This window comes from Arachis ipaensis, chromosome B7 (genome assembly GCF_059453495.1).
Source record: "Arachis ipaensis isolate K30076 ecotype BB chromosome B7, ASM5945349v1, whole genome shotgun sequence".
Lineage (NCBI taxonomy): Eukaryota > Viridiplantae > Streptophyta > Magnoliopsida > Fabales > Fabaceae > Arachis > Arachis ipaensis.
In genome coordinates, this window is record NC_142442.1 from 475,267 (window position 1) to 498,315 (window position 23,049).

The 23,049-nt window shown below is 32.2% G+C and overlaps 4 protein-coding genes across 5 annotated transcripts; 3 read left to right on the plus strand and 1 right to left on the minus strand.

Moving 5' to 3' along the window:
• The first annotated feature begins 11,773 nt into the window (after positions 1-11,773).
• On the plus strand, positions 11,774-15,618 carry LOC107609026 (acetyl-CoA acetyltransferase 2). Its single transcript, XM_016310843.3, has 13 exons — positions 11,774-12,230; positions 12,331-12,391; positions 12,479-12,577; positions 12,650-12,823; positions 12,934-13,039; positions 13,111-13,249; positions 13,345-13,488; positions 13,839-13,924; positions 14,393-14,492; positions 14,627-14,737; positions 14,823-14,864; positions 15,039-15,125; positions 15,200-15,618. The coding sequence occupies exons 2-13, from the start codon at positions 12,355-12,357 to the stop codon at positions 15,287-15,289; spliced, it is 1,215 nt and encodes a 404-aa protein (XP_016166329.1). The 5' UTR covers positions 11,774-12,230; positions 12,331-12,354; the 3' UTR covers positions 15,290-15,618.
• Positions 15,619-16,459: 841 nt separating this feature from the next.
• Positions 16,460-16,965, plus strand: LOC107608162 (uncharacterized). The gene has a single exon (XM_016310039.3). The coding sequence runs from the start codon at positions 16,605-16,607 to the stop codon at positions 16,812-16,814; it is 210 nt and encodes a 69-aa protein (XP_016165525.1). The 5' UTR covers positions 16,460-16,604; the 3' UTR covers positions 16,815-16,965.
• Positions 16,966-17,426: 461 nt separating this feature from the next.
• On the plus strand, positions 17,427-18,172 carry LOC107609493 (protein NOI4). Its single transcript, XM_016311482.3, has 3 exons — positions 17,427-17,557; positions 17,634-17,819; positions 17,907-18,172. The coding sequence occupies exons 1-3, from the start codon at positions 17,552-17,554 to the stop codon at positions 17,943-17,945; spliced, it is 231 nt and encodes a 76-aa protein (XP_016166968.1). The 5' UTR covers positions 17,427-17,551; the 3' UTR covers positions 17,946-18,172.
• Positions 18,173-18,351: 179 nt separating this feature from the next.
• On the minus strand, positions 18,352-20,077 carry P24BETA2 (emp24/gp25L/p24 family/GOLD family protein). Of its 2 annotated transcripts, XM_016311481.3 has the most exons (5): positions 19,960-20,077; positions 19,636-19,839; positions 19,138-19,324; positions 18,942-19,049; positions 18,352-18,653 (listed from the first exon to the last, which is right to left on the minus strand). In XM_016311481.3, exons 2-5 carry the CDS (start codon positions 19,837-19,839, stop codon positions 18,520-18,522), a joined length of 633 nt encoding a protein of 210 aa, XP_016166967.1. In that variant the 5' UTR covers positions 19,960-20,077; the 3' UTR covers positions 18,352-18,519. The 2 variants fall into 2 exon arrangements, with proteins under 2 accessions (XP_016166967.1, XP_016166966.1); XM_016311480.3 differs by lacking the exon at positions 19,960-20,077 and having other exon boundaries at positions 19,636-19,845.
• Between the last annotated feature and the right edge of the window lie 2,972 nt (positions 20,078-23,049).

Genomic DNA, 23,049 nt, shown 5'->3' on the forward strand with positions numbered 1-23,049 from the left:
ATGAAACTCTAATTTAATTTGCACAAAGGGTAAAATTGGAATTAATTAATTGAAATGAAACTATTTTAGGTATAAAATGTTATTAAAGTTTCAGTCTCCATCTCTAAAAATTTTAGTCCCCTGTGTCCCTACTTTTTGGAAGTACTGAAATACTGAAATTTTAGAGACAGAGACAGAAATTTTAGTACCAGTCTCTGAACTAACAAAATAAAATAAAAGAAGGGAAATGTTAGAAAAAATTTTCAGATAAGGAAAAGAAAATAAAAGAATTACTTCTGATTAGTGAATAATGAGATCTTTTCTCTTAATCCATCTGTTGCCTATAATTCGGCTCAAATAAAACTATAAATTAGAATCTAGTTAAAATTAAATACACACATGCTATATCAGGAGTACGTGGAGAGTACGTATTTTGCTCTCCTAATAGACTTATCTTATAAAATTAAATAATTACGTGCCAATCCAGATGAGCATAAGAATTTCTCTCCAAATTTTTCTAAACAAACTCACTAAAAAGCAGTTATCACATTATTAGACCCATTAAGTAACAACTCCACAATATTAGATTTTTAGCACAGGGATAGCAGATTATCTCATATTTAGAGTGATTCAATCTTGTATGCCGTTCCATTTCTACCTGCTATAAAAGGCATCCTGTCCTGAAAAAATTTATCACAGTTACAGCACGGATACAGCTGCCAGCGGCAGCAGGTTGGTTTGGTTGTCCATTCTTGAAGTGCGACTAGTTCTAGGTGAAACGAGAAGAATTAAATTTAAAATTTAAAATTTAAATCAATTCAATTGAGTCATAATTTAATCTAAAATTTTTTAAAATAGATATGTTTGATCAATTAATAATAAAAAAGAGTGAATGTATAAAATTTATTTAAATTATATTTTAAATTATTATGTACTCCCATGCAACAAATAAAATTTAATTTATATGTACTCCCGTACAAAAAACAAAAGGAATGAGTGAATATGGAAGAAAACAAATGTGCTGACCACTGTTGATAATGGATAGTTACAAATATATTTGTTTCTTTTATATTCATCTATTTTTTTCGTTTGTTGTATGAGAGTACATAAAATTTTATTTGTTGTATAGGAATTCATAAAAATTTGAAATATAATTTAAGTAAAAATATTTCATATTATATACCAATAGAGTAGTGACATGCATTAACTAGATCATTAAATAAATCACTTGTATTTAAATTATATTTTAAATTTTTAAATAGTGGGTAGTTAAAAGAGAGGTAACTGTATTAACAGTGGGCATTTAATGGTTTTCAAATAAACATGTTAATCCCTATAATTTAAAATGGACTAAAATTGATCAAATATATCCATTTTAATCTCTTCTATCAACTTTTTAATGTACTAATTACATGCTAAAAATTTATATTATTGATATTATTAATATTTTTTATTATTTTCAAATTTTTTTTTAAAAAATACATGTATCTCATTTACACTGGAAACAAGATATATACATGTTGCATATTTTTCTCTTATCTCGTTTATACTGTAATTGAGATACATGCAAAATTATCTCATTTACAGTATAAACGAGATAAGAGAGATATTTATTTCAGTAAATATTTTTAAAATTATTTATTTCGATAATTATTATATTATTTAATTTATAAAAATAAAAAATTTGTTGTAAAATTTGAAAATATAGAGGTGAAACTAATTGTGTCTCGTAGGTATAAGTACCTATGAAAAACTTGAACTCGCGACTTTTTAAATGAGTATGGAGAGATTATACTATTTGAGTTATAATTCATTGGCTACTATGCTATAACACAATTGAATATAATATATGTCAACGAATTTGTTGTAAAGAAAATATTAAATCGAACCAGTTATAAGAAATAAATGACACAACTTGTTTATATAAACAATGCATATAGCCATATCCCACACTAAATCGGTTGTTAATCAGAATAATTAGAGTCAATTTGAATTGAGTTTTAAAAACAAAAATGTTAACTTGTTAATATTTTAGATTTTTTAATAAAAAAGTTATTTAATAGAATTAATCTTAGCATACAAGTCATTAGCATTTATAAATTTTACAAGTGTGGAACTTATTAAAACCCTAAACGCGCTCCAATTTATATATACAAGTCACGCGTTATATAACAGACTTTAGTTTCAATCAAAATCAATTAACGCGCGAATATCTCTCTTCCAATCTTCAAAAGATTTCCTTACCTTCTTCGAATCTCTTGCCAAGTTTCTTCGTTCTCCTTCTCGCGTTCTCCCCTGGTCTTTTGGATCCTTCTTTCTTCTGCGTTTATCACTTCTTTGGTCTTCGTCATTCGCCTGAGTTTTGCGAACTGTAACGCTAGTTTCGTTTTATTTTGATTTTCTGGTTTCTGAAATCAAATTTTGAAGTCCTTTTGAAGATAATGGATGATTCAACCTCAGATTGTTAGCGCAATCACGGCGAAGTGGATTCAATCTCAGATTGTCAGCTCAATCACAGCGAAGTGGATTTTGAATTTGAATCGAACGAAGTTCCTGAGGTTTGATTTAGTTTCAGTTAATTTTGATTGTCTAGCTGAATAATTCGTGAAGCTAGACTGTGAAATTAATGCGTGAACATAATCTGTGGATTGAATCTAATGTATTAGTTTTGATTAATTATCTGCAATTTATAGCAAACGCTCGGGTGTAGATCAGAACTTTTTGGGTGTATTTTTATGGAGTTTTGGGTGTATTTACAGTTTATGGTTTTTCTTGTTAGTTTTAATTGACTTGTTGTCGTTCGGGTGTATATCAGGAGTCCTTTGGTGTATGTTAGTTTGATTGTTATTTTTTTTTATGAGGTGCAGAAATTCTATAGTATTTTCTTGTTTTCAACATGTTGTATTTTGCAGTCTCTCTCTGTTGTTGATGAGCAACTTGTTCCCAAGGTAGGAATGACTTTTAAAAACCTTGAAGATGCTGCAAAATTTTATAAGCACTATGCCAAGGCTGCAGGTTTATTATATCCAGTTAAACATCTTTCATGTTGTATCAGTGGTACATCCAAATTCCAGCCAATATCAAGGACGTGTTATGAATTATCAGTTCAGGGAACCAGCAGCAGTGGATAGTTTTTTGGGTGTATAATTACAGAATATGGGTGTAAACCATAGTTTTCTTGAGTGTATTTCTGAATTTTCTTGTGTTTGATATATATATATATATATTTCAGAATCTGCTGTTTATGTTATAAATTATTGTTTGTTTTTTTTATTTTGGTATAGGGTTTAAGGGTTTAAGGGTTTAGGGGCTTAGGGTTTAAGGATAAAGTATCAGAGGATAGAGTCTGGTGTATATTTAACTTTTCTTGGGTGTAAAATGAGATTTTATGAGTGTAAAAATTAATGATTTGGGTGTATAATAGGTTGAGTGATTTAGGGTTTAGTGTTTAGGTTTTTAGGATTTATGGTTTAGGGTTTAGGGTTTAGGGTTTAGGATTTATGTTTGTAGGGTTTAGGGTTTAGAGTTTAGTGTTTAGGGTTTAGGGTTTAGGATTTAGGTTTTTAGAGTTTAGGGTTTAGGTTTTAGGTTTTTAATGTTTAGTGTTTAGGGTTTAGGGTTTAGGTTTTTATGGTTTATGGTTTAGGTTTTTAGGGTTTAGGGTTTATGGTTTAGGTTTTTAGGGTTTAGGGTTTAGTGTTTAGGGTTTAGGGTTTAGTGTTTAGGATTTAGTGTTTAGGATTTAGGTTTTAGGTGTAGTGTTTAGGATTTATGGTTTAGGATTTTTGGGGATAAATCATCAGGGGAATAGATGTTTGGGTGTCTAATCAACATTCTTTGGGTGTAAAATGTCAGGTTATGGGTGTATATTTGGTTTGATGTTTTCCTTCATATTATAGTACCTGTAAATCAGACATTTTCAATACACCAGAGAAAGTTTAATTATGGAAAAAAATTTACTTATAATTGGATCAAATATATTTACAGCATGTGTTCAATTTCTTACAAGAGTATATAATAGTTACAGTAATCAGTGTCAATATCATTAGAATCTATCTGACAAAATGGACTCAATAACAATAAGGATAGTCTAGACAGTCTTATTGCATGACTTCCGCTAATGGCTTCAGTTTTGTCTTGATTCATTTCATGGAATAGAAGACATATATTTGTTCTTACATTTTTTTTAGCTTGTTTTTTGCCTTCCATTTTTACTGCAATGAAAAATACACCCATGGATATCAGTCAGATACACTCATAGATCAACCAGATACACACAAACCGATTTCATAAGTATTTGATGAGATCAGTTCAAAATGATGTTCAATTGAGTCAAACATCGATAAATATACAAGCTCAAGCAATATTACAATGTCAAGCAATATACAGCCAAGGACAAGCAGTATTAGAACATTTGCAACAGTTGACTATATTAAATTATATGAGTTCAGAAATATACACCCAACAAATTACGCCATATACACCCAACAATCAACCATATACACCCAACACATTACGCCATATACACCCAACAAATTACGCAATATACACACAAAAATTAGTTAGGAGAAGAACTAGAACAAGAAGAACTGTAAAAGCTAGAACAAGATGAACGATAAAAACTTAGATCAGGTACATACACCCAAACCAATTTCATAAGTATTTAATTAGATAAGTTTAAAATTATGTTTAATTCACTAAAACATGGATAAATATACAAGTTCAAGCAATATTACAATGTCAAGCAATATACACCCAAGGACAATCAATATTAGGACAGTTGCAACAGTTGATTATATTACATGATATGGGTTCAGGAATATACACCCAACAAATTACGCCATATACACCCAACAATCAATCATATACATCCAACACATTACGCCATATACACCCATACAAATTACTCCATATACACCCAACAAATTAAGCAATATACAGCGAAAAATCAGTTACGAGAAGAACTATAACAAGAAGAACAGTAAAACCTAGAACCACTTTGAAGAACAATAAAACCTAGAGGAGCTTACAAGAAGAGTAAAACCTAGAATAAGAAAAACAGTAAAAACAGTGATATGAGATTTAGAACAAGAAAATCAGTAAAACCTAGAAGAACATGGAAGAACAGTAAAACCTAGTTCTTCGATTTCGAAATCAGAAACAAAAATGTGAAAAATGTACAAGATGAGTAAAATAGTAACGAATCTTGAATAATATTTTTTCGTTTTTTCTGGAGATTGTTGATGGAGAGTTTTATCTTCGCGACGAGTTCGACCTTGAATAATGTCTCTTCAGTTTGGAATGTTGCTCGAAACTTTGTGATTTGTGTTTTGTTTGAAGGAGAAGAGGAAGAGTTAGCCATGACGAGCGCTTATTCCAAAGAGTAACCGTTTGAGTGACACACATGGGTTGACACTCCATTCAAAGGAAGTGAGTGCGCGTGGACAAATTATTGGGCTGAGTTAACTTGTAAGGCTTGTAAGCTTTTTTTACTTATATGTGTAGCAGATCCCTATTTAATATTTAGATATATTTTTTAAAAATAATTTATATATAAAAAAATACTTCTAAATTTATTCGGACAAAAAAAATATTTTTTTATTTAAATTACATAAAAAGACAAGATCAACTCATAAAACAATAAGAATCAATCGTAATATTCTTGAATTTAATTACTTAATATGTTAATCTAAATTTTTGTAATAAAGTGTGCAAGAGGTCTATTTCCAGAGCAACCAGTTTTCTTTTCATATGCCATACGAAAAATAGCATTACGTTTGCTTTATCATATTAAATATTTTTGTAATATATGTTTGTTAATCTTTCCCGTGTTCTTGCGATTGTATTGAGAATTTCATATAGTGTATTTCACACATAATTAACCTCTACCGACATGTTTCTTTCTTTTGGTAAATCTTTTTTATGTATCTTCTTTCTTTGTGATTTATTTTGTTCACGTAATGCCTATCACTATGATGCTATTCCGTTTAAATATGTTACTGGTTACAAATCATTCGACTAGGATTTTGAGATTTATATAGTTCGTGTTTCTTCATAGTTATTGATTAAGTGAAGGATAATTAAGACACATTAAAATAAGAAAATAAATTATTATGTCAATAAATAACGTAAATTGAATAAGTAAATAAAATATTTTGTCAATAATTTATTGAATAAAATAATTTATTTGATGTCATACTTAGTGCCAAATTAATGATAGTTCTGTGAGAGTAATTAAAATGACTGTTGGTGATGGTTATGATTTTAATATGGAACTCAGTTGTTTTTGCAAGTTTGCTTTCGTACAATGTTTAAAAAAGATGGTTTGTATTTTAAGTGGTAAAATATGCGTAATTGATGCACCTGAATGATTAGCACCACCATCATGTCATAGCTTAACCTGTCAGCTGAATGTTTCTCGTAACAGTGGCAATAATGAAGTCTTGACAGTTGATATTTCCTAAAGTAATACCTCATCATTACTCAAATTAGTGAAGAAGTAACATTCTCCAAGCCCATATTGAATAGGCAAATCGTAGCATTTAATGCGTTGTAACAGTAGATTGGAGTGGGTTTGATAGCACTCTGTGTCTCTGTCCCATACGGTGCATAGGAAGAGGCGCAATGGATTCATGTTGAAATTAAGTTTTTATGTGTTAGTAATGATCTTTTGGATTTTGAGAAATTTCGAAAACATAGTGTATCCAAAAAATAATTAACCTAAAATAATGCACACTAATTTTTTTAGTTTTTATTAATTAATTTTAATAATTAAAATTATCTTTAACAATTAATAAATATTAAACAAGATAAATTCTCATTATTTTTTTAGTCTTGGTATAGCATTACTAGAAGAATTTAAGGTTCGCTGAAGCTGGAATATCAATTTATTAGGGTTGTTAAAATATAATTAGGATCAATGAGAATTATTTAGTATATCTGAATATTTATTATAAAATATTACGTCTTTATTATTACGATTCTCTTAGTACCTATAAATACTCTTTTATATTGTATCATTCCAGACAACTTGATTAAACTCAATAATACACAAATCCTTCCTACAGTTTAGTTTCTTATTTCTAACATGGTATCAGAGCCATGGTATCCTCCTTGAGGAGGATAGGTTGTTTTTCTTCTAGTGAAATCACCATATTTTTTTTTGTGCCATTTTTTTCCCTTCTTTTTTGTCAATGCTTTTTTTTCCAGCAGTTCGCCATCTTTTCAGCAGTTTTTCGGCCATTCTTGCGGTAGTTCCGTCTGCGTTCTCGTCCGACAGTTCCGTCTGCTTTCCCGTCCTGCAGTTCCGTCTGCTTTCCCGTTCGGCGGTTTCGTTTTTGTTTCCTTCTCATTTGCGCTTCTTTCCGGCAGTTCCATCTGCGCTTCTTTCAGACAGCGGCGGTTCTATCTGCGCTTCCTTCAGACAGCGGCAGTTACATCTGCGATTCCTTCAGACAGCGGCAGTTCCATCTGCGATTCTTTCAGACAGCGGCAGTTCCATCTGCGCTTCCTTCCGACAGCAGCAGTTCCGTCTGCGCTTTCTTTCGACAATTTCGTCTGCATCCGTTCTATTAGTTTATGCATTTTTTTATTTCGTTGTTTTAAATATGTTTCAAACTCAAGTTGTCACTTGAGTTTGAGGAGGATGTTAGAATATAATTAGAATCAATTAGAGTTATTTAGTATATCTGAATATTTATTATAGAATATTACGTCTTTATTATTACGATTCTCTTAGCACCTATAAATACCCTTTTATATTGTATCATTTCAAACAAGTTGATTACACTCAATAATACACAAATTTTTTTTCCAGTTTAGTTTCTTATTTCTAAAAAGGGTAATAAATAGCAAAGAATCCAGAAATTTAAAGTACTGGAGGAAGATGTATGGCTTAGGAGAATAATAAATTTTTTTTTATACATATAGCAAAGCGTATAAAAAAATAATATGAAAATATTAAATATTAAATATTTTTTATTATTCATTATAAATATTTAAATATTGAAAAAAATTGGTTATTAATTCACGTTTTATAAAATAAATATGATAATAATAATAACGTTAACAATAATAATATTAAACGAGATTAAACAAGATCATAAATATATTATTCTCTAAGCAATAATAAAGAAAGCGAAACATATTTTTTTTCATGAATTATGTATCCTAAATGGTATTGTAGAAAAAAATTATAGACAAATCTCTCATGTACGATAAATGATAATCCTGTTTTATTTTCTATTTTTAAAAAAATAGCTATATCCTAAAGAGTGTTTAAACAATGTAATTATGATTTAGATAAATAGATGCCTTTTTCAATAATTTTTTTATATAAACGTGATGTTGAATAATATAATCCAGACAATATTTGTTTAGTCAAATATAATTTTTAGATAGAGTTGTGAAACATAAATTATAGACTTTTTTATATAAATAAAATAAACACAGTTCCAAATATGTTAGTTGTTAATTCTATATCTTAGGACGAGTTATGTTTAGTACTATTCTCAAGAGTTACTCATAAATGATCCCATAATCGTGTGCTTCGTCAAATAAACGGACATCATCCCAGCATGTGTTGATTTACCCTTTTTACCTTTATAACACAAAAGACTGGCACAAATTGTGTGCAAAAATTAATCCTTGACAGCTATACGGAAAGATAACGTGTACAAATTCATGCTTGTCCTGACGATATACGGAAATATTGGATGAACAAATGGCATTACAAGACCCAAACGGAGACTAAAATTGGGCATCAATTTAAAGGTTATTGGGCTTTTTGGAAATGAGAATGATGCCAAATCAAGTTTGCCCTTCCAAAAAGGTTAAGATTGCGAAGTTTCCATTTGGTGCAACGAATATGGCCGTTTTCTTTTCCCATTTCATTTTATTTTATTTTATTCTTACTTGTATTATTTTTTTTTAACCTTAAAACTTATCTAGAGTCTTATACTTCTGTTACTCACAGGACCAGTTCATATAACCAACACCAAGTCTTTATCAGGTTTAATTAGACTAAAACAATTGGATTGATTCTTTAGTGATTGATAAAAAATTAGTAAGGAATCATACAAAAATCAACGTAGCCATCAGAAATTTCTATAAAAATCTATACTACCAGGAAGCCTTGCCAAACATCAGTTTTTGAGACGGCCTAATAAATCGGTTAGAATTAGAGGAAGCTCAAGCACTAGAGGTGTTACCGTTAAAGGAGAAAGTAAATGATGCAGTTTGGGAATGTGAATCATCTAAGACTCCGAAAAATGATAGATATAACATGAACTTCATAAAAAAGTGTTGGAATGAGATTGGAGTGAAATTTATTAAAGTTGTGATGAATTTCTTTGAGACAACAAGGTTACCAACAGACTCCAATGTTACCTGAGTAGCGAAGTTTGTGGGCACAATGGAGATAAAGGATCTTAGACCAATCAGTATGGTTGGGTGCGTCTACAAGGTCATATCAAAAGTGTTGACAAGAAGGATGAGGCGTGTAATGCCAGGGTTAGTTGGGGAATCACAGAGTGCATTTGTCAAAGGAAAGAAGGATACATGATGGAGCGCTAATAGCATGTGAGACTGTATAATGGCTAAAACTGAAGAAGAAGGCATCGACAATCATCAAACTGGACTTTCAGAAAGCCTATGACAGAGTCAAATGGAACTTTGTTGATATGGTGCTAGAAAAGATGGGATTTGGTATAAGATGGAGGGCATGGATCACTGAATGCATTAGATCAGCATTTATCTCCATAATGGTTAACGGGACACCATCAAAACCATTTAAAATGGAAAGGAGGCTCAGGCAAGGTGACCCGTTATCACCATTTCTATTCATGCTGGTTGTAGATGTATTGAACAGGATGATCGGGGAGGCGGTAAGAAATAGGAGAATAACCCCTCTCTTAGTCGATAAGGATAATATAGAACTATCACATCTTCAATTTGCTGATGACACTATATTGTTCTGTTTGCCGGAGGAAGAGACAGTCAGAAATGACAAGAGACTGTTGAGGTGCTTTGAAGTGATGTCCGAGTTGAGTATTAACTTTGATAAGTCTAGTTTGATATCGATGAATTGTAGTCAGGGGTGGATTGGTCGAATGTGCAAATTATTAGGGTGCTAGGCGGCGAGTCTACCAGTGAAGTACCTGGGCATTGAGCTAGGAGCAAACCCGAGGCTAGTTAAAACATGGAAGCCAGTAATAGATAAAGTAGAGGAGAAACTTAGTTTGTGGAAAGCAAAGGTGCTCAGTAGAGCATAGAAGTTGGTCATCATCAAGTCAGTGATCAATAGTCTGTCTACTTACTATTTGAGTTTGTATAAAATGCCGGCTGCGATGGCAAAAAAATAATTTCATTGCAAAGGAGGTTCTTTTGGGGGAAGAATGATGGGCGCCCTAGGATGGCTCTTGTAAAGTGGGAATTGATACAGGCACCGAAGAAACTATGAGGGCTGGGTGTGGGAGATGGATGATTCGTAATACCGCTTTATTGTTTAAGTTGTGGTGGAGATTTTCTAAGGAGGATTGCCTTTTGTGGAAGAAGGTTGTGTGCTCATACAATAATCTGAATCCTGGACAGTTATTATCTACTCAAACTATATCAGCAAAAAGAAGTCCGTGGAGAGATATTTGTCACTTGCAAATTAAAGAGCAACATGTCAAACAAAAGATGATTGACGGTTTGGCTATGGAAGTAGGTGATGGCAGATCAACCAGATTTTGGGAAAATACTTGGCTGCAGTCGGAAAAGCTAAAAGACTCCTTTTCAAGGCTCTACTTGATTTCAAATAACAAATGATCCGTGATTGGGGACTATGAATTTTAGGATGGGATAGAGTGGGTATGAAACTTTCAGTGGAGGAGGGAACTCCGCCAATGGGAGACTGACAGTTTGAACCAACTTCTAGATATCTTGCAAGCTGTGAGATTGATAGAAGGCGCACAAGATAGAGTGATGTGAAAATTTGATAAGGAAGACGTTTATACTACTAACTCATTTATGCAGGTGTTGCAGGTACAGACGGTGACGGAAGATATTCTCAGCTACAAGTTTACAAATAGAATCTGGAAAGGATTAGTGCCCCTCGAGTAGAGTTGTTTACTTGGTTTGTACTTGTAGGTCGAGTTAATACAAATGATTGACTGAGTAGATTGGGTATCATTGAACAAAGTGATAATATCTGTATTATGTATAAAAAGGAAATTGAAACTGTAGAACATCTGTTTGTTACATGTGAATATGCATAGCAAGTGTGGTGCGTGTGGATTACTTATGTGGATCGTATATGGAGCATTCCAAGGTCCATAAAAGAGTACTTTAAGAGCTGGAGAACAATGCCTTTGAGAAAAAGACGCACAGAAAACATAGTTAGTAAGGTTTTTCTCAGTTATATGAAATATTTGGCTGTGTAGGAACGAGTTAATTTTTCAGAACAAGTCATAAAATATAGTGGATTGTATTGCTAAATCATTTTGTTGTTCTAAGAAATGGTGCAAAAGTAACCCATATTGTTAATGACTATGCCGAAAATGACATAAATATTACTTTAGTTTTGTGTCTTATATATTTCACTTAGTGTGTTAAGTTTGTTTACTCTTAAAAAAAATTAGATTAGATATTTTAAAAATGTTGATACGTCCAACCATCTCCAACTACCTTTGCGTTTAACTAATTCACTAAAAGCTAATAAATAAAGAGTAATTGGCTACGCATATGAATTAATATGACATGATTATATGACATGATATATAAACATAGCAGACTCCAAAGGAAAAGGACCATCCTATATAGCAGCCGGCTAGTCATATAAAGATTATTGTAAATTATTAAGAAAATAATCTCCTCCTTCACGGGCTAGAAATAGTTAGATTAGATGTGTAAATCACAAATCTGATTGGAATTATGCTCGTGCATGCACATGACTTTGCATTATTTATTTATTTATATTTCTGAACCTCTTTTATAAAACGAATTAGTATTCATTATGGCAAAATGTTCCTAGTTATACGGGAATGTAAAAAAAATAATCTAATTTACTAGTGATTGGGCATGAAAAGTGTGTGAATATAAAATGAAAAATGAAATAGAGGTAGGAATGTGCGTGTACCTCGTGCGGTGGCTGATACAGCTGAGGGAAGTGCCATGTATATATAATGTGAGAGAGAGAGAGAGAGCAGAATCCGGGACATGCTGTGCGCTTGAACACTCGTCTGTTTCTTTCTTCCCCCTAACTGACTAAGGTAACCCATCCATCCATTCCTCTTTAGCTCAGATCAGATCGGATTAGATCTGCGCAAAACAAAAATTCATATTTATTTTTTCTTCTCTTTATGTTATCAGTTGCATATTCCAGTTCAATCAAAAATGGCTCCCGCATCTGCAGAGTCTATAAAAGCCAGAGGTCAGCCTCTGTTTAAGTTATATATTGATTGATTGATAGATATAATGGAGAGATCTGAATTTGATTGAATATGGTTCCTCTGTGTAGATGTTTGCATTGTTGGTGTTGCTCGCACACCAATGGGCGCCTTTGTTGGTAACCTCTCTTCTTTCTCTGCCACCAAGCTTGGCTCGATTGCTATTCAAGGTAAGTAGCAACGAAAACCTCTCTCTCTATATCTGTCTTGTTAGAAACTGAATTGGAACAACACATGTGTAGGTGCTCTGAAAAGGGCCAATGTAGATCCATCACTTGTGGAAGAAGTCTTCTTTGGGAATGTTATTAGTGCTAATGTGGGGCAAGCTCCTGCAAGACAAGCAGCCTTAGGAGCAGGAATACCCAATTCAGTTGTCTGCACCGCTGTCAACAAAGTTTGTGCCTCCGGAATGAAAGGTGCATGCATTCTGTTTGTTTCTTTGTCTCTGTGCTCTCCTTTCCCTGTCTAAACTACATGCAAAGACAAAACAACATGGATATTAAAAAGATCCTTCTGCCTATTGCAGCTGTAATGCTTGCTGCACAGAGTATTCAATTAGGCTTAAACGATGTTGTTGTCGCTGGTGGTATGGAAAGCATGTCTAATGCACCTAAGTATTTGACAGAAGCAAGGTACTACCTATTGCCTTTTTATTCGAATTTTCTTGCCTCTGGATTCAACTGATTCAATACTGTAAATTCAGGAAAGGATCCCGCCTTGGACATGATACAGTTGTTGACGGGATGATAAAGGATGGTTTATGGGATGTCTATAAGGATGTTCACATGGGATCCTGTGCCGAACTCTGTGCAGAGAACCATTCAATAACAAGAGAGGAAATGGTAATTTATAGCCGATCACTCTTCAGACAGGTTTCATCAGGTCATAATTATAGGAGCCTTTTCTATTTGTTCTGATGGCTTTGTCTTTTCCTCAGGATAACCATGCAGTTCAGAGTTTTGAACGGGCAATTGCTTCCCAACAAAGTGGTGCCTTTACATGGGAAATTGTTCCAGTTGAAGTCCCTGGTGGAAGGGGGAAACCATCAACCCTTGTCGATAAGGATGAAGGACCAGGAAAGGTAATTATCCAAATTACTTGAGCTATGGTAATATTCCTTGTATACTGATAGGAACTTATGAAATACATGTCTGTAGATATATTTGTATCTGCAAACAATTCCTATTTTCCTGTCATTAAAAGCTTGTTAGAAGAATATAGGGTTTCTAAGCAGAGTGATATGCATGTGAACAATTCATCAAGAGAAGTCAGGGTTGGAATTTGTAGTTTTGTTTTATCTCGCATACAGAACACATTCTGTCCATGTTCATTCTAGCTGCTAATCTATTTAATTATCTAGTCATTAATTTCGTCAATATTCATTTGAATGTAAACCAATATATCGTTATTTATTTCCTCTTATGATGCCAGTTTGATGCTGACAAGTTACGCAAACTCAGACCAAGTTTCAAGGAGAGTGGAGGTTCTGTCACCCCTGGAAATGCCTCCAGCATAAGGTTAATATTATTATCTGAATTCTTTCTTGAACTCTTTCCTGCTTTATTTCCTATACGTACTATGATTTGGGTTCCTTGCCAATTATATTTTGGGAAAAAATCCATTATCTTCAGGAAAGTTTACTGTAATGATTTGATTGCCATTTAGACTCAGGTGATATAGTAGGGAATATAAAGGAACCAGAAACTGATATAGACAATTTTTCTGCCTATATCATCTTTGAACCACAAGTTATTCCATTGGACACTACTGTTTGAAGCTTGAAGCCTGTTACAAAGTTGTAATAATGACTTGTTTAATATTATATGCTTCCTTGAGTATTAATCTGCTAAAACTTGATTTTTTCCCTAGCTTAAGCTACCAGTTGCTATTAACTATTTAACTGAAATATCACATACGTTTCTTGAAAGCTCTAGTATGATTTGAGCCTTGATTCCTAATAAAAATGCGATTGCTCTTGCTTACAGTGATGGTGCTGCTGCATTAGTTTTGGTTAGTGGAGAGAAGGCACTGAAGCTTGGGCTTCAAGTTATTGCAAAGGTCGCTGGATATGCTGATGCTGCTCAGGTACATAAAAAAAAAATATTTGTAAATATGAACTAGACCTTTTGGCCAAAAACTTGTGGTATTTACTTTGTCTCTTGTTGTATTTTGTATATTACGAGTATAACTTAATGCTCATATGAGGTTGATCTGTGCAGGCACCAGAGTTGTTTACAACAGCTCCTGCCCTTGCAATTCCCAAAGCTATTTCAAGAGCGGGGTTGGAGGCATCACAAATTGATTTTTACGAAATCAATGAAGCCTTCTCGGTAGGATTTCATGACTGTATTCAATCTTATTATGCTTACCAACTCTTGTTGCTTTAAATTTAATTCTTCACGTTGTTGGGTTTAGGTTGTGGCTCTTGCAAATCAGAAGCTTCTTGGGATTCCTTCGGTGAGTTATTACTTATTACCCCTTGTTATAATGTTAAGATAGTAATTCTTTCACGTCTTTGTAGCACACCCTCTTTACAGTGTCGAAGATGATACATTGTAGTCCATAATTTGCCTTCATTGTAGCCAACTCTAAATGTTTCTTGCAGTCGCTCAAGTAACTATTATTTTGCAGGACAAGATAAATGTTCACGGTGGAGCTGTGGCTTTGGGTCATCCTCTAGGTTGCAGTGGTGCCCGTATTCTGGTGACACTTTTGGGGGTATGCTTCTGTTTATAACTTCATTTGATATTGTTTTTCAGAACTCAGTTGGTCTAAATGCACTCTGCATGCAGGTACTGAAGCAGAAAAATGGGAAATACGGAGTTGGTGGCATTTGCAATGGAGGTGGTGGTGGATCCGCCCTTGTTGTGGAGCTTCTATAAACCATTTTGCAGGTTCAGTATATGTCCTTTTAGAGCCAGCATTTGAGCATAGTTCTACAAACTATTACTTCCTCTTTAGCAAGGGTACACGCAAGTTTCAAACTGACCACCAGAACACAAAGCATAGAGTGGAGCGAAATTTAGCTAAAGAAATGTTTGTTGTGTGAAATTTAAGTTGTTTGTGGCATAGTAGAATAGGGAGCAACGTTATCTACATTTTTTGTTTTCCTGCAATAAGTTTCTGGTGTATCTTGCTTTAGATTGATCATTCTTCATACCTAAGATTAAATAGATGCTTCTGCTTCTTATGAATGTGTTTGGAACTGAAATGGCTGATGAGTGTAGTAATTTGTTCTAGTTATCTACTATCATACTTGGTAACTAATGCTACTCGGAAACTCGTACGAAGCTCTAATATCAAAAGATATTCAAAACGATGTCCTAATCACGGACGGGAACGGGATGGACATAACCACATAAACAAATGAGGGAGAAAAGTTATAAATTCTTGATGGTTTATCTTAATTCTTAACCTGAAAAACTGTTGAGTCAAATCGCTTAGGCACGGATGAGAAAGGGTTTCCTAAATAGTAGTAAAGTTTTCAGTCCATTTTAATTTCCAAGTAAACGTAGCAAATATGTGTAGTAAATATGTTTTTATTTTCATTTGTTTTAATCTTTTGGCTATGCCATTGGTGAAGAGAGAAAAAAATATGATTTATCTTGTATTTGAGCTGATGAAGTTAGCCCAAACAATACATTCCTCTTAAAAATTAAAAGTTATGTATACTTTAGTATTTAGAAAGATGTAAAAATTGAACTTTGCATGTATCTAAGATAGTTTAGGTTTAGGATATGAATATCGAGTTTATATGGCTTAAAGATGAAAGAATATATTATGTTTAGTTTAAATCAAATTGAGAATTGAAAAAAGCTTGACGAGTCAATTTACATAAATTTTAAACTGTAAAGGCTAGTAGAGTTCACATGAAGTATAGTAGAGTAGTTCTGTTTCCGAAAATAAAAGAAAAGTAAATACTAAGTAGGATAGAAAATGATAAATGCAAGGGAATATGATTCGGTGCAGGTGGATGGGTAGAAGCTATAAGTGATAAAGTGAAGGAAGTGTTAAACAATGCGAATTAGAGAAAGGGAACATATTTGTTTATAGGATGGTGGGGACAAAGAAGAGGCGACCGTTAGAAACTTGAACGTTAAGGGGATCGATGCCAGCGTGTAGCTGAATAAATACTCTCACTACTCTATAATTCTATATGCGTATCCAGCTGTTGTTGAAGGAAGACATAGTAACACAATGGGTATGGTGGTGGTGATTTCTCTGCCTCTTATTCTGTTCTGCTTCATTCTTGGCTTTGGATGTTACTTCTTCGGAAGGCACAGGGGAAGGCGTGATGTCCAGACCAATCCTCAAGTCTATGGGATGCCTACTCCACCCCCCGGTGCCGCTGCCGGTGCAGTTCCTCCGCCTTACTTCAAGCCAGACAATGCTTCTGCCAACGTTTGATAATCCGTCATTCTTTTCTTTGTGTTGTGCTTGCTTGTTAAGTTGCACACTCAAACTATTGGTTTTGGTGTAACTATTATTCATAATTGTACTTGTTTCTTTGTATGTTGTATTTTGAGATCCAATAACGTAACATCTCACATTCCTTTAATTCTCTCTCTTTTCAATCAACTTTCATTTATGTATGTAACGCTTTTGAACATCGGCCATAATTAAAATGAAAATCTTATCACATGGATCCGTCTCTCCCAATTCAATAACCGGTCAATGTCAATGTGGGGAACAAACCTCATTTCTGTTTAAGCAACGCATATGTTCCTTCCATCGCGAATCATCAAAACACCTTTTTAATTAAGCCAAACCGTGACGAAAGTAATACATCTCATCTTAAAATTTTATTGGTGGATAAAAGAATAAATAACCATTTGTATCTATAAAAGATGAAAACACTGACATATGTACTCACACTAGATCGAAACTAAACTTGTACCCACGCAAAATGTCTTCTGTGCGACAAAAATACCCTACGTGGTACTCCAACCCTCCAAAGACAGGGTACTTTGTCACACGGAGGACATCTTCTGTGGTTACAAGTTTAGTTTCGACCCTCCAAAGACAGGGTACTTAATAGCTGGAAAGTGTGTGGAGGGTATCCTAATACTAATAGTATACGGTACCCACTACCCAATAACAATTTCTTGTCAATCTCCTCTTCTTCCTTTCAAGATTTTTCACGCATGGCGGTACGCTATCTATCCCTTTGATCTTATTCTTGTGGTGTTGTTTTGATGATCCAATTGATAAACATTTGATATCCAGGATTCAGAGGAAGGTGGAAGGGCATTGCCCAAGTTCGGAGAATGGGATGTGAACGACCCTGCATCTGCCGATGGTTTCACTGTTATCTTCAACAAAGCAAGGAACGAGAAGAAGGCTGCTACTGCTCCCAAATCCCTCTCTTCTCCCAAACCCCCTCATCATGTTGTTCTTGGAAAGCCCCATCCTGTATGTTTTCTTCCCTATCTATACTCTCATTCATCTCCTTTCTTTCATTAACTCTCACTTCTTTCAACTTTTTCTTTCCCCTTGCAGAATAGAAAATGGTTGTGCTGCATAAACTCTTCTGAATAAGAGTATCATGATCTCTGCATATTATGGTTGAGAGATAATATAATACCAATAAGAACAAATCAATAATATCGTATCTGTTCAATACTTGTTGGTGTGTGTAACCTTATTTATTGTTATCAATAAACCTCTCATCAGTTTCCATTTCCAATTGTTACACTACTTGTTGAATGTTATTCATTTGGTTATTACTATTTCAATAACAATAATATCTGTTTCTGCATTAAAAAGGTTGAAAAGTATTTGATTACTAACAGTAGTTTCAGGATGAAAATATCATTCTGAAACAACTCTGGAGAGAACAAATGTTCAAATAACTAACACCTCAAGACTGAAAGTGAGTAGCAAGTGATGAACAGAGATTAGAGTACTATTGTGTATTGGAAGGGAGCATCCATGATTGTCATTTGTAATTTTGCAAAGAATCTACTGTATTGATAAAAATAAATAACATGTTTCCAAAGTATTAAGAGGAAGTGAATATCTAGAAATAGAAATATCCATAAGATGAAACAAAATAAAAGGTGTTCATTTCTAATATTACAGGGTCCAAAACGATATATCCTATCTTAGTTTTTTAAACTCTGGAGGTTCCAAGCTTTCGTTCAAATAATCGCTGCAGAAGGTAGACTTGTAGTGCACTTGCCCCAATTAGTGCTGCTGATTCAAAAATTGCTTTGTGTACTGCTCTTCTGCTCATTGCATCATTCACTGCATTCCAATAAGAAACATCAGGGAACATGATATCTTGCACCAACAAATGTGGGTTGTTAATATTATTATCTTTCGCGATCACTTTCTAGTACATCGTTGAATCGATGCCATATGGATATAAACATAGGAGGGAACAGAAAGAGCAAAACTAATGTGGTTCTCATTCATTCATTAGCCTAAATAACAATGTGGTCTATTCTATGGTTTGATTGTTGAATGGAATTACAAAGCTTGTTATATACTGAAAATGCGCGATATCTTTCGATATAAAAATGAAAACAATACCTATTGCTTGGCGGTCAGTCTGTGCCTCCAACCAATGCTGTTCAAACTGAATGTTGTAAAGAGCTTCCTCCAACTTTTGTATCTGCTCCAGCAAAGGGTTGAAATGTTCTGCAAGGAATCACAGCAGTTTCCATGACAAATCCCTTTTTACAACTAACAAGTAAAAATGAGTGAACCTAATAGCAGGAGCACTTACCATCCTTGGCATGTTGCTCAAAGTAAGAGAAGTGTCCTACATGTACATCGAAATCGATGGTTTCGTGATAAGGAGACTTGTTGTTGAAGCAGAATTTGTGGACACCTGATTTGTGAGCCACAAACTCAAACTTTTCACTGATCTTGTCACGGTAATCATGAATTTGTTCACCAGAAGGTCCCTTTATCTGAAAATTCAAACATTATGGTATATGTAACAAGATTCAAACCCTATAAAACATATATAGCTACCAGAATATACACCATCTAACATCAAAAGTCCAACACATAATGCTCTAAAGTATGCCTTATTTGCTTAATAAAAGTAAGTTAAAGTGTTTGAGTCCCTCAAAATCAACTGCTAACTAGGATCAACAGGCATAGTTAAGAGAAAGCATTAGTGATGAGTGACTATGTGTTCCAATAGAACCCTAAACTAGAGAGAATTCGAATGAGAAGTTGATGCCTAAGAAACATTAAGGTAGTAAAAGAAACATACCACGAGATCAACACCGTCGTTACCGTAATGCCAGGGAGAATCAGCCTTAATAACAACGAAGGAAACATGAACGGTGTCACCCTCGTATTTCACATCGTGGGAGAAGCACTCTTCCCTGTCTATAACGAATCGGATCCCTTCTGAACCCTTTAGGTTCCAAAACGCCATAATTAGCGCCAACACCATTACATGCCATAACCCCATCTGCATCCAACAATCAAGTTCCCTTCAATCAGTTCATAATCCTAATTTGATTTCAAAAACACCAATCTACAATAAATATAAATACATTTAAAAGAGAGAGGGTTGAAAAAAGCGAGATACCTTAGAGAGAGAGAGAGAGAGAGAGAGAGAGAAGAAGGATTTTAGTCTCTGTTTGAGAGAGGCAACAACGTTGAGCTTGCGATTCTACCTCGGAGTTGTGAAGTGTCGTGTTACTGTTAAGTTGAACTGAAAACGTCGTCGTTCAGCTAGTTTAGGTATTTCTTATGTGTCACCCTTTCATTGGGCGGTGCACCTCATCTCTCCAATTCTAAGTCCACACGTTGGATGGGTTCCTAGCACGGTATCATATGTACTTTCCTTTAAAATGATCTTTTTTTTTTTTTATTATTATACTTGGAAAATAACCGATCAAAATTTTATAACTAAAGTCTTTTGAATATATATATATATATATATATATATTTATCTTATCCTATTTTAGATTATTTTTATTGTTAACAAATTTGAATAATATCTATTTATCTATCTATCTATTCTATTATATAAAAATCAGATTTCTGCATTTAATGATGAAGCTGATGTGGCATGCTTCCGAGAGTGTTTCCCAATTTATTTCTTTTAACTCATTAAATATAAGTTATTACGATAAACTAATTATATCAACTAATTGATTTGATTAGATATTTAAATATTGTATAATTTATTATAATTTATATCAACTTGATTTAGTAGTATTTTTTAATTTATTTATTTTAATATTTTGTTAGTATTTTTAATTATTTCTTTTAATTTATTAAACTAAATTTATTATGTGTACTAATTAATTAATTTAATTAATTTATTAATCAATAAAATAATAAATCTATGAATAAAATAGACAATTGAGATATTTTCAACTAATAATCAAATCAAATTAAATCATATATATTGAGCTAAATTTAAATAATGTGAATTAAGGACTAAATTAAAATAAGATAATTTCTTACTTATTCAAGTTAAGTGCAATAAATACAAATTAATTTTGTTAGATAATCATAGTTGTCTGGTCTACTATATATAGATGGCCACACAAAATTATAAAAATTGTGATTTGTATCGCTCTTGCTATTTCAACTCTTCTTTTCTTCTTCTTTGTTTCTTTATGTATAATTTCTTTTATGTATAAATATATCCAAAATAAAAAAAGTACGGATGAGTGTGTTATTGATTGTTTGTATATCTCAATTTAGGCATTCTATTACTGCGAATGAAAGTTGACCTGTAGTAGTTCAAAGTGCCCAGTGTATTTGTTTATAGCATTAGATAGAAGAATATTTGTTAAAATGAATATTCCCATTGTAATAATTTTTTTTTTAATTGTTATACTTTTATGTTAGTGGTGTAAATTCTTTAAAGGTACAAGATAATAAAATAGGTTGACGTTAATATCATTAGAAGCTAAATTTAATGGTTCAAACAAGCACCACTAATTATGTTAAAAAGGTAATTTTGTAATAATAATGTGATTTACATATTAATTTTTTGAGTAAATTCATTTTAAAATATAGAAATTAGACTCAATTACGCTAAAATTTTAAAGGTAATATAGAATTTGATAATAAAATTAACATTCATTAAGGAAATAAATTTATTTATGGCTATTTCCTAATTATAAATAATAACAAGACTTATGTAAAAATATTAATATCATCATTCTTATTAATTAAATCATAATATTAAGGAGTTGATAGTTTTATAGGAGAAAATTATATATTAAGTAATTACGTAAAAATTAGCAACAAACAAGGAATAGGGATTCAGAAAAAATCTATTATATAATACCAATTTTATAATTAAAATATGTCACATATTATATTCTCATATATTTTATTTATTATCTATTCTTATATAAAAATCAGATTTCTGCACTTAATAATGGAGTTGACGTGACATGCTTATGAGACTCTTTAGCGATTTGTTTCTTTTAACTCATTAAATACAACTTATTATGATAAATTAACTATATCAACTAATTAATTTGATTAGATATTTAAATATCACATAATTTATTATAATTTATATCAATTTGATTTGGTAGTATTTTTTAATTTATTTTTTTAATGTTCTCTTAGTATTTTTTAATTTATTAAACCAAATTAATTATAATAATTATCTATATTAATTAATTAATTAATTAGATTAATTAATCATTCAAATAATAAATCTATGAATAAAATAGGTTCTCAAAATTTTTTCACTAATAATTAAATCAAATTAAATAATATATATTGAGCTAAATTTAAATCATGTGAATTAAGGACCAAACTAAAATAAGATGATTTTTTACTTATTCAAATTAAATGCAATAAATAAAATTAATTTTGGTAGACAATCATGGTCTTATGGTCTTCTTTAAATAGATAGTCACACAAAATTATAAAAATCATCATTTTTATCGCTTTTCCTATTTTAACTCTTTTTTTATTTATAAATGTACTCAAAATGAGAAGGTATGGATGGTGTTTCATTAAGTGTTTGTTTGACAAATATTATAGTCTTGAAGATGGCTCAATTTAGGCATTCTACCACTATCGATGGAAGTTGAACCTGTAATAATTCAGGGTGACCATGATATTTTTTATTATAGTATTACATAGAAAAATATTTTTTAAAATGAATATATCCATTATAATTAATTGTCTTTGCCAATTTGTTATCTTTGACATAACAAATAATATTCATATTGAATATATTATTTTTATCAGAAGCCATACATAATTGATTGATAATTCTATATATAAAAATACTCATGTGGTAACTAAATACCATATTGTTATTTCGCTAAAGTTAATTCTCCTATGATTATGTGAATGTATAGTACTATCAGATGAAAATTGATTGGATTACATTTATTTCCAACGAGGTAGGTGATCTTTTAGGCCTAATCACGGTCAGAGTTGAGAAAGATTTGAAAGATGCTAATAATACAAATACTTTTTTTTAATATCCAATAATAAATATATAAATTAAAATTAATATTATTTCGTACAAAATCATAAAATGTATAGCATACTTAAAACATATCCAATCCGTATTAACTGTTATCAATTACATTATTATGACAAATCTGGTTATTAAAAAAGATTAAAATTAACTTAAATATACACAATATTATTTCATACTTTTTATTTTTATTTTATTATCATAAAA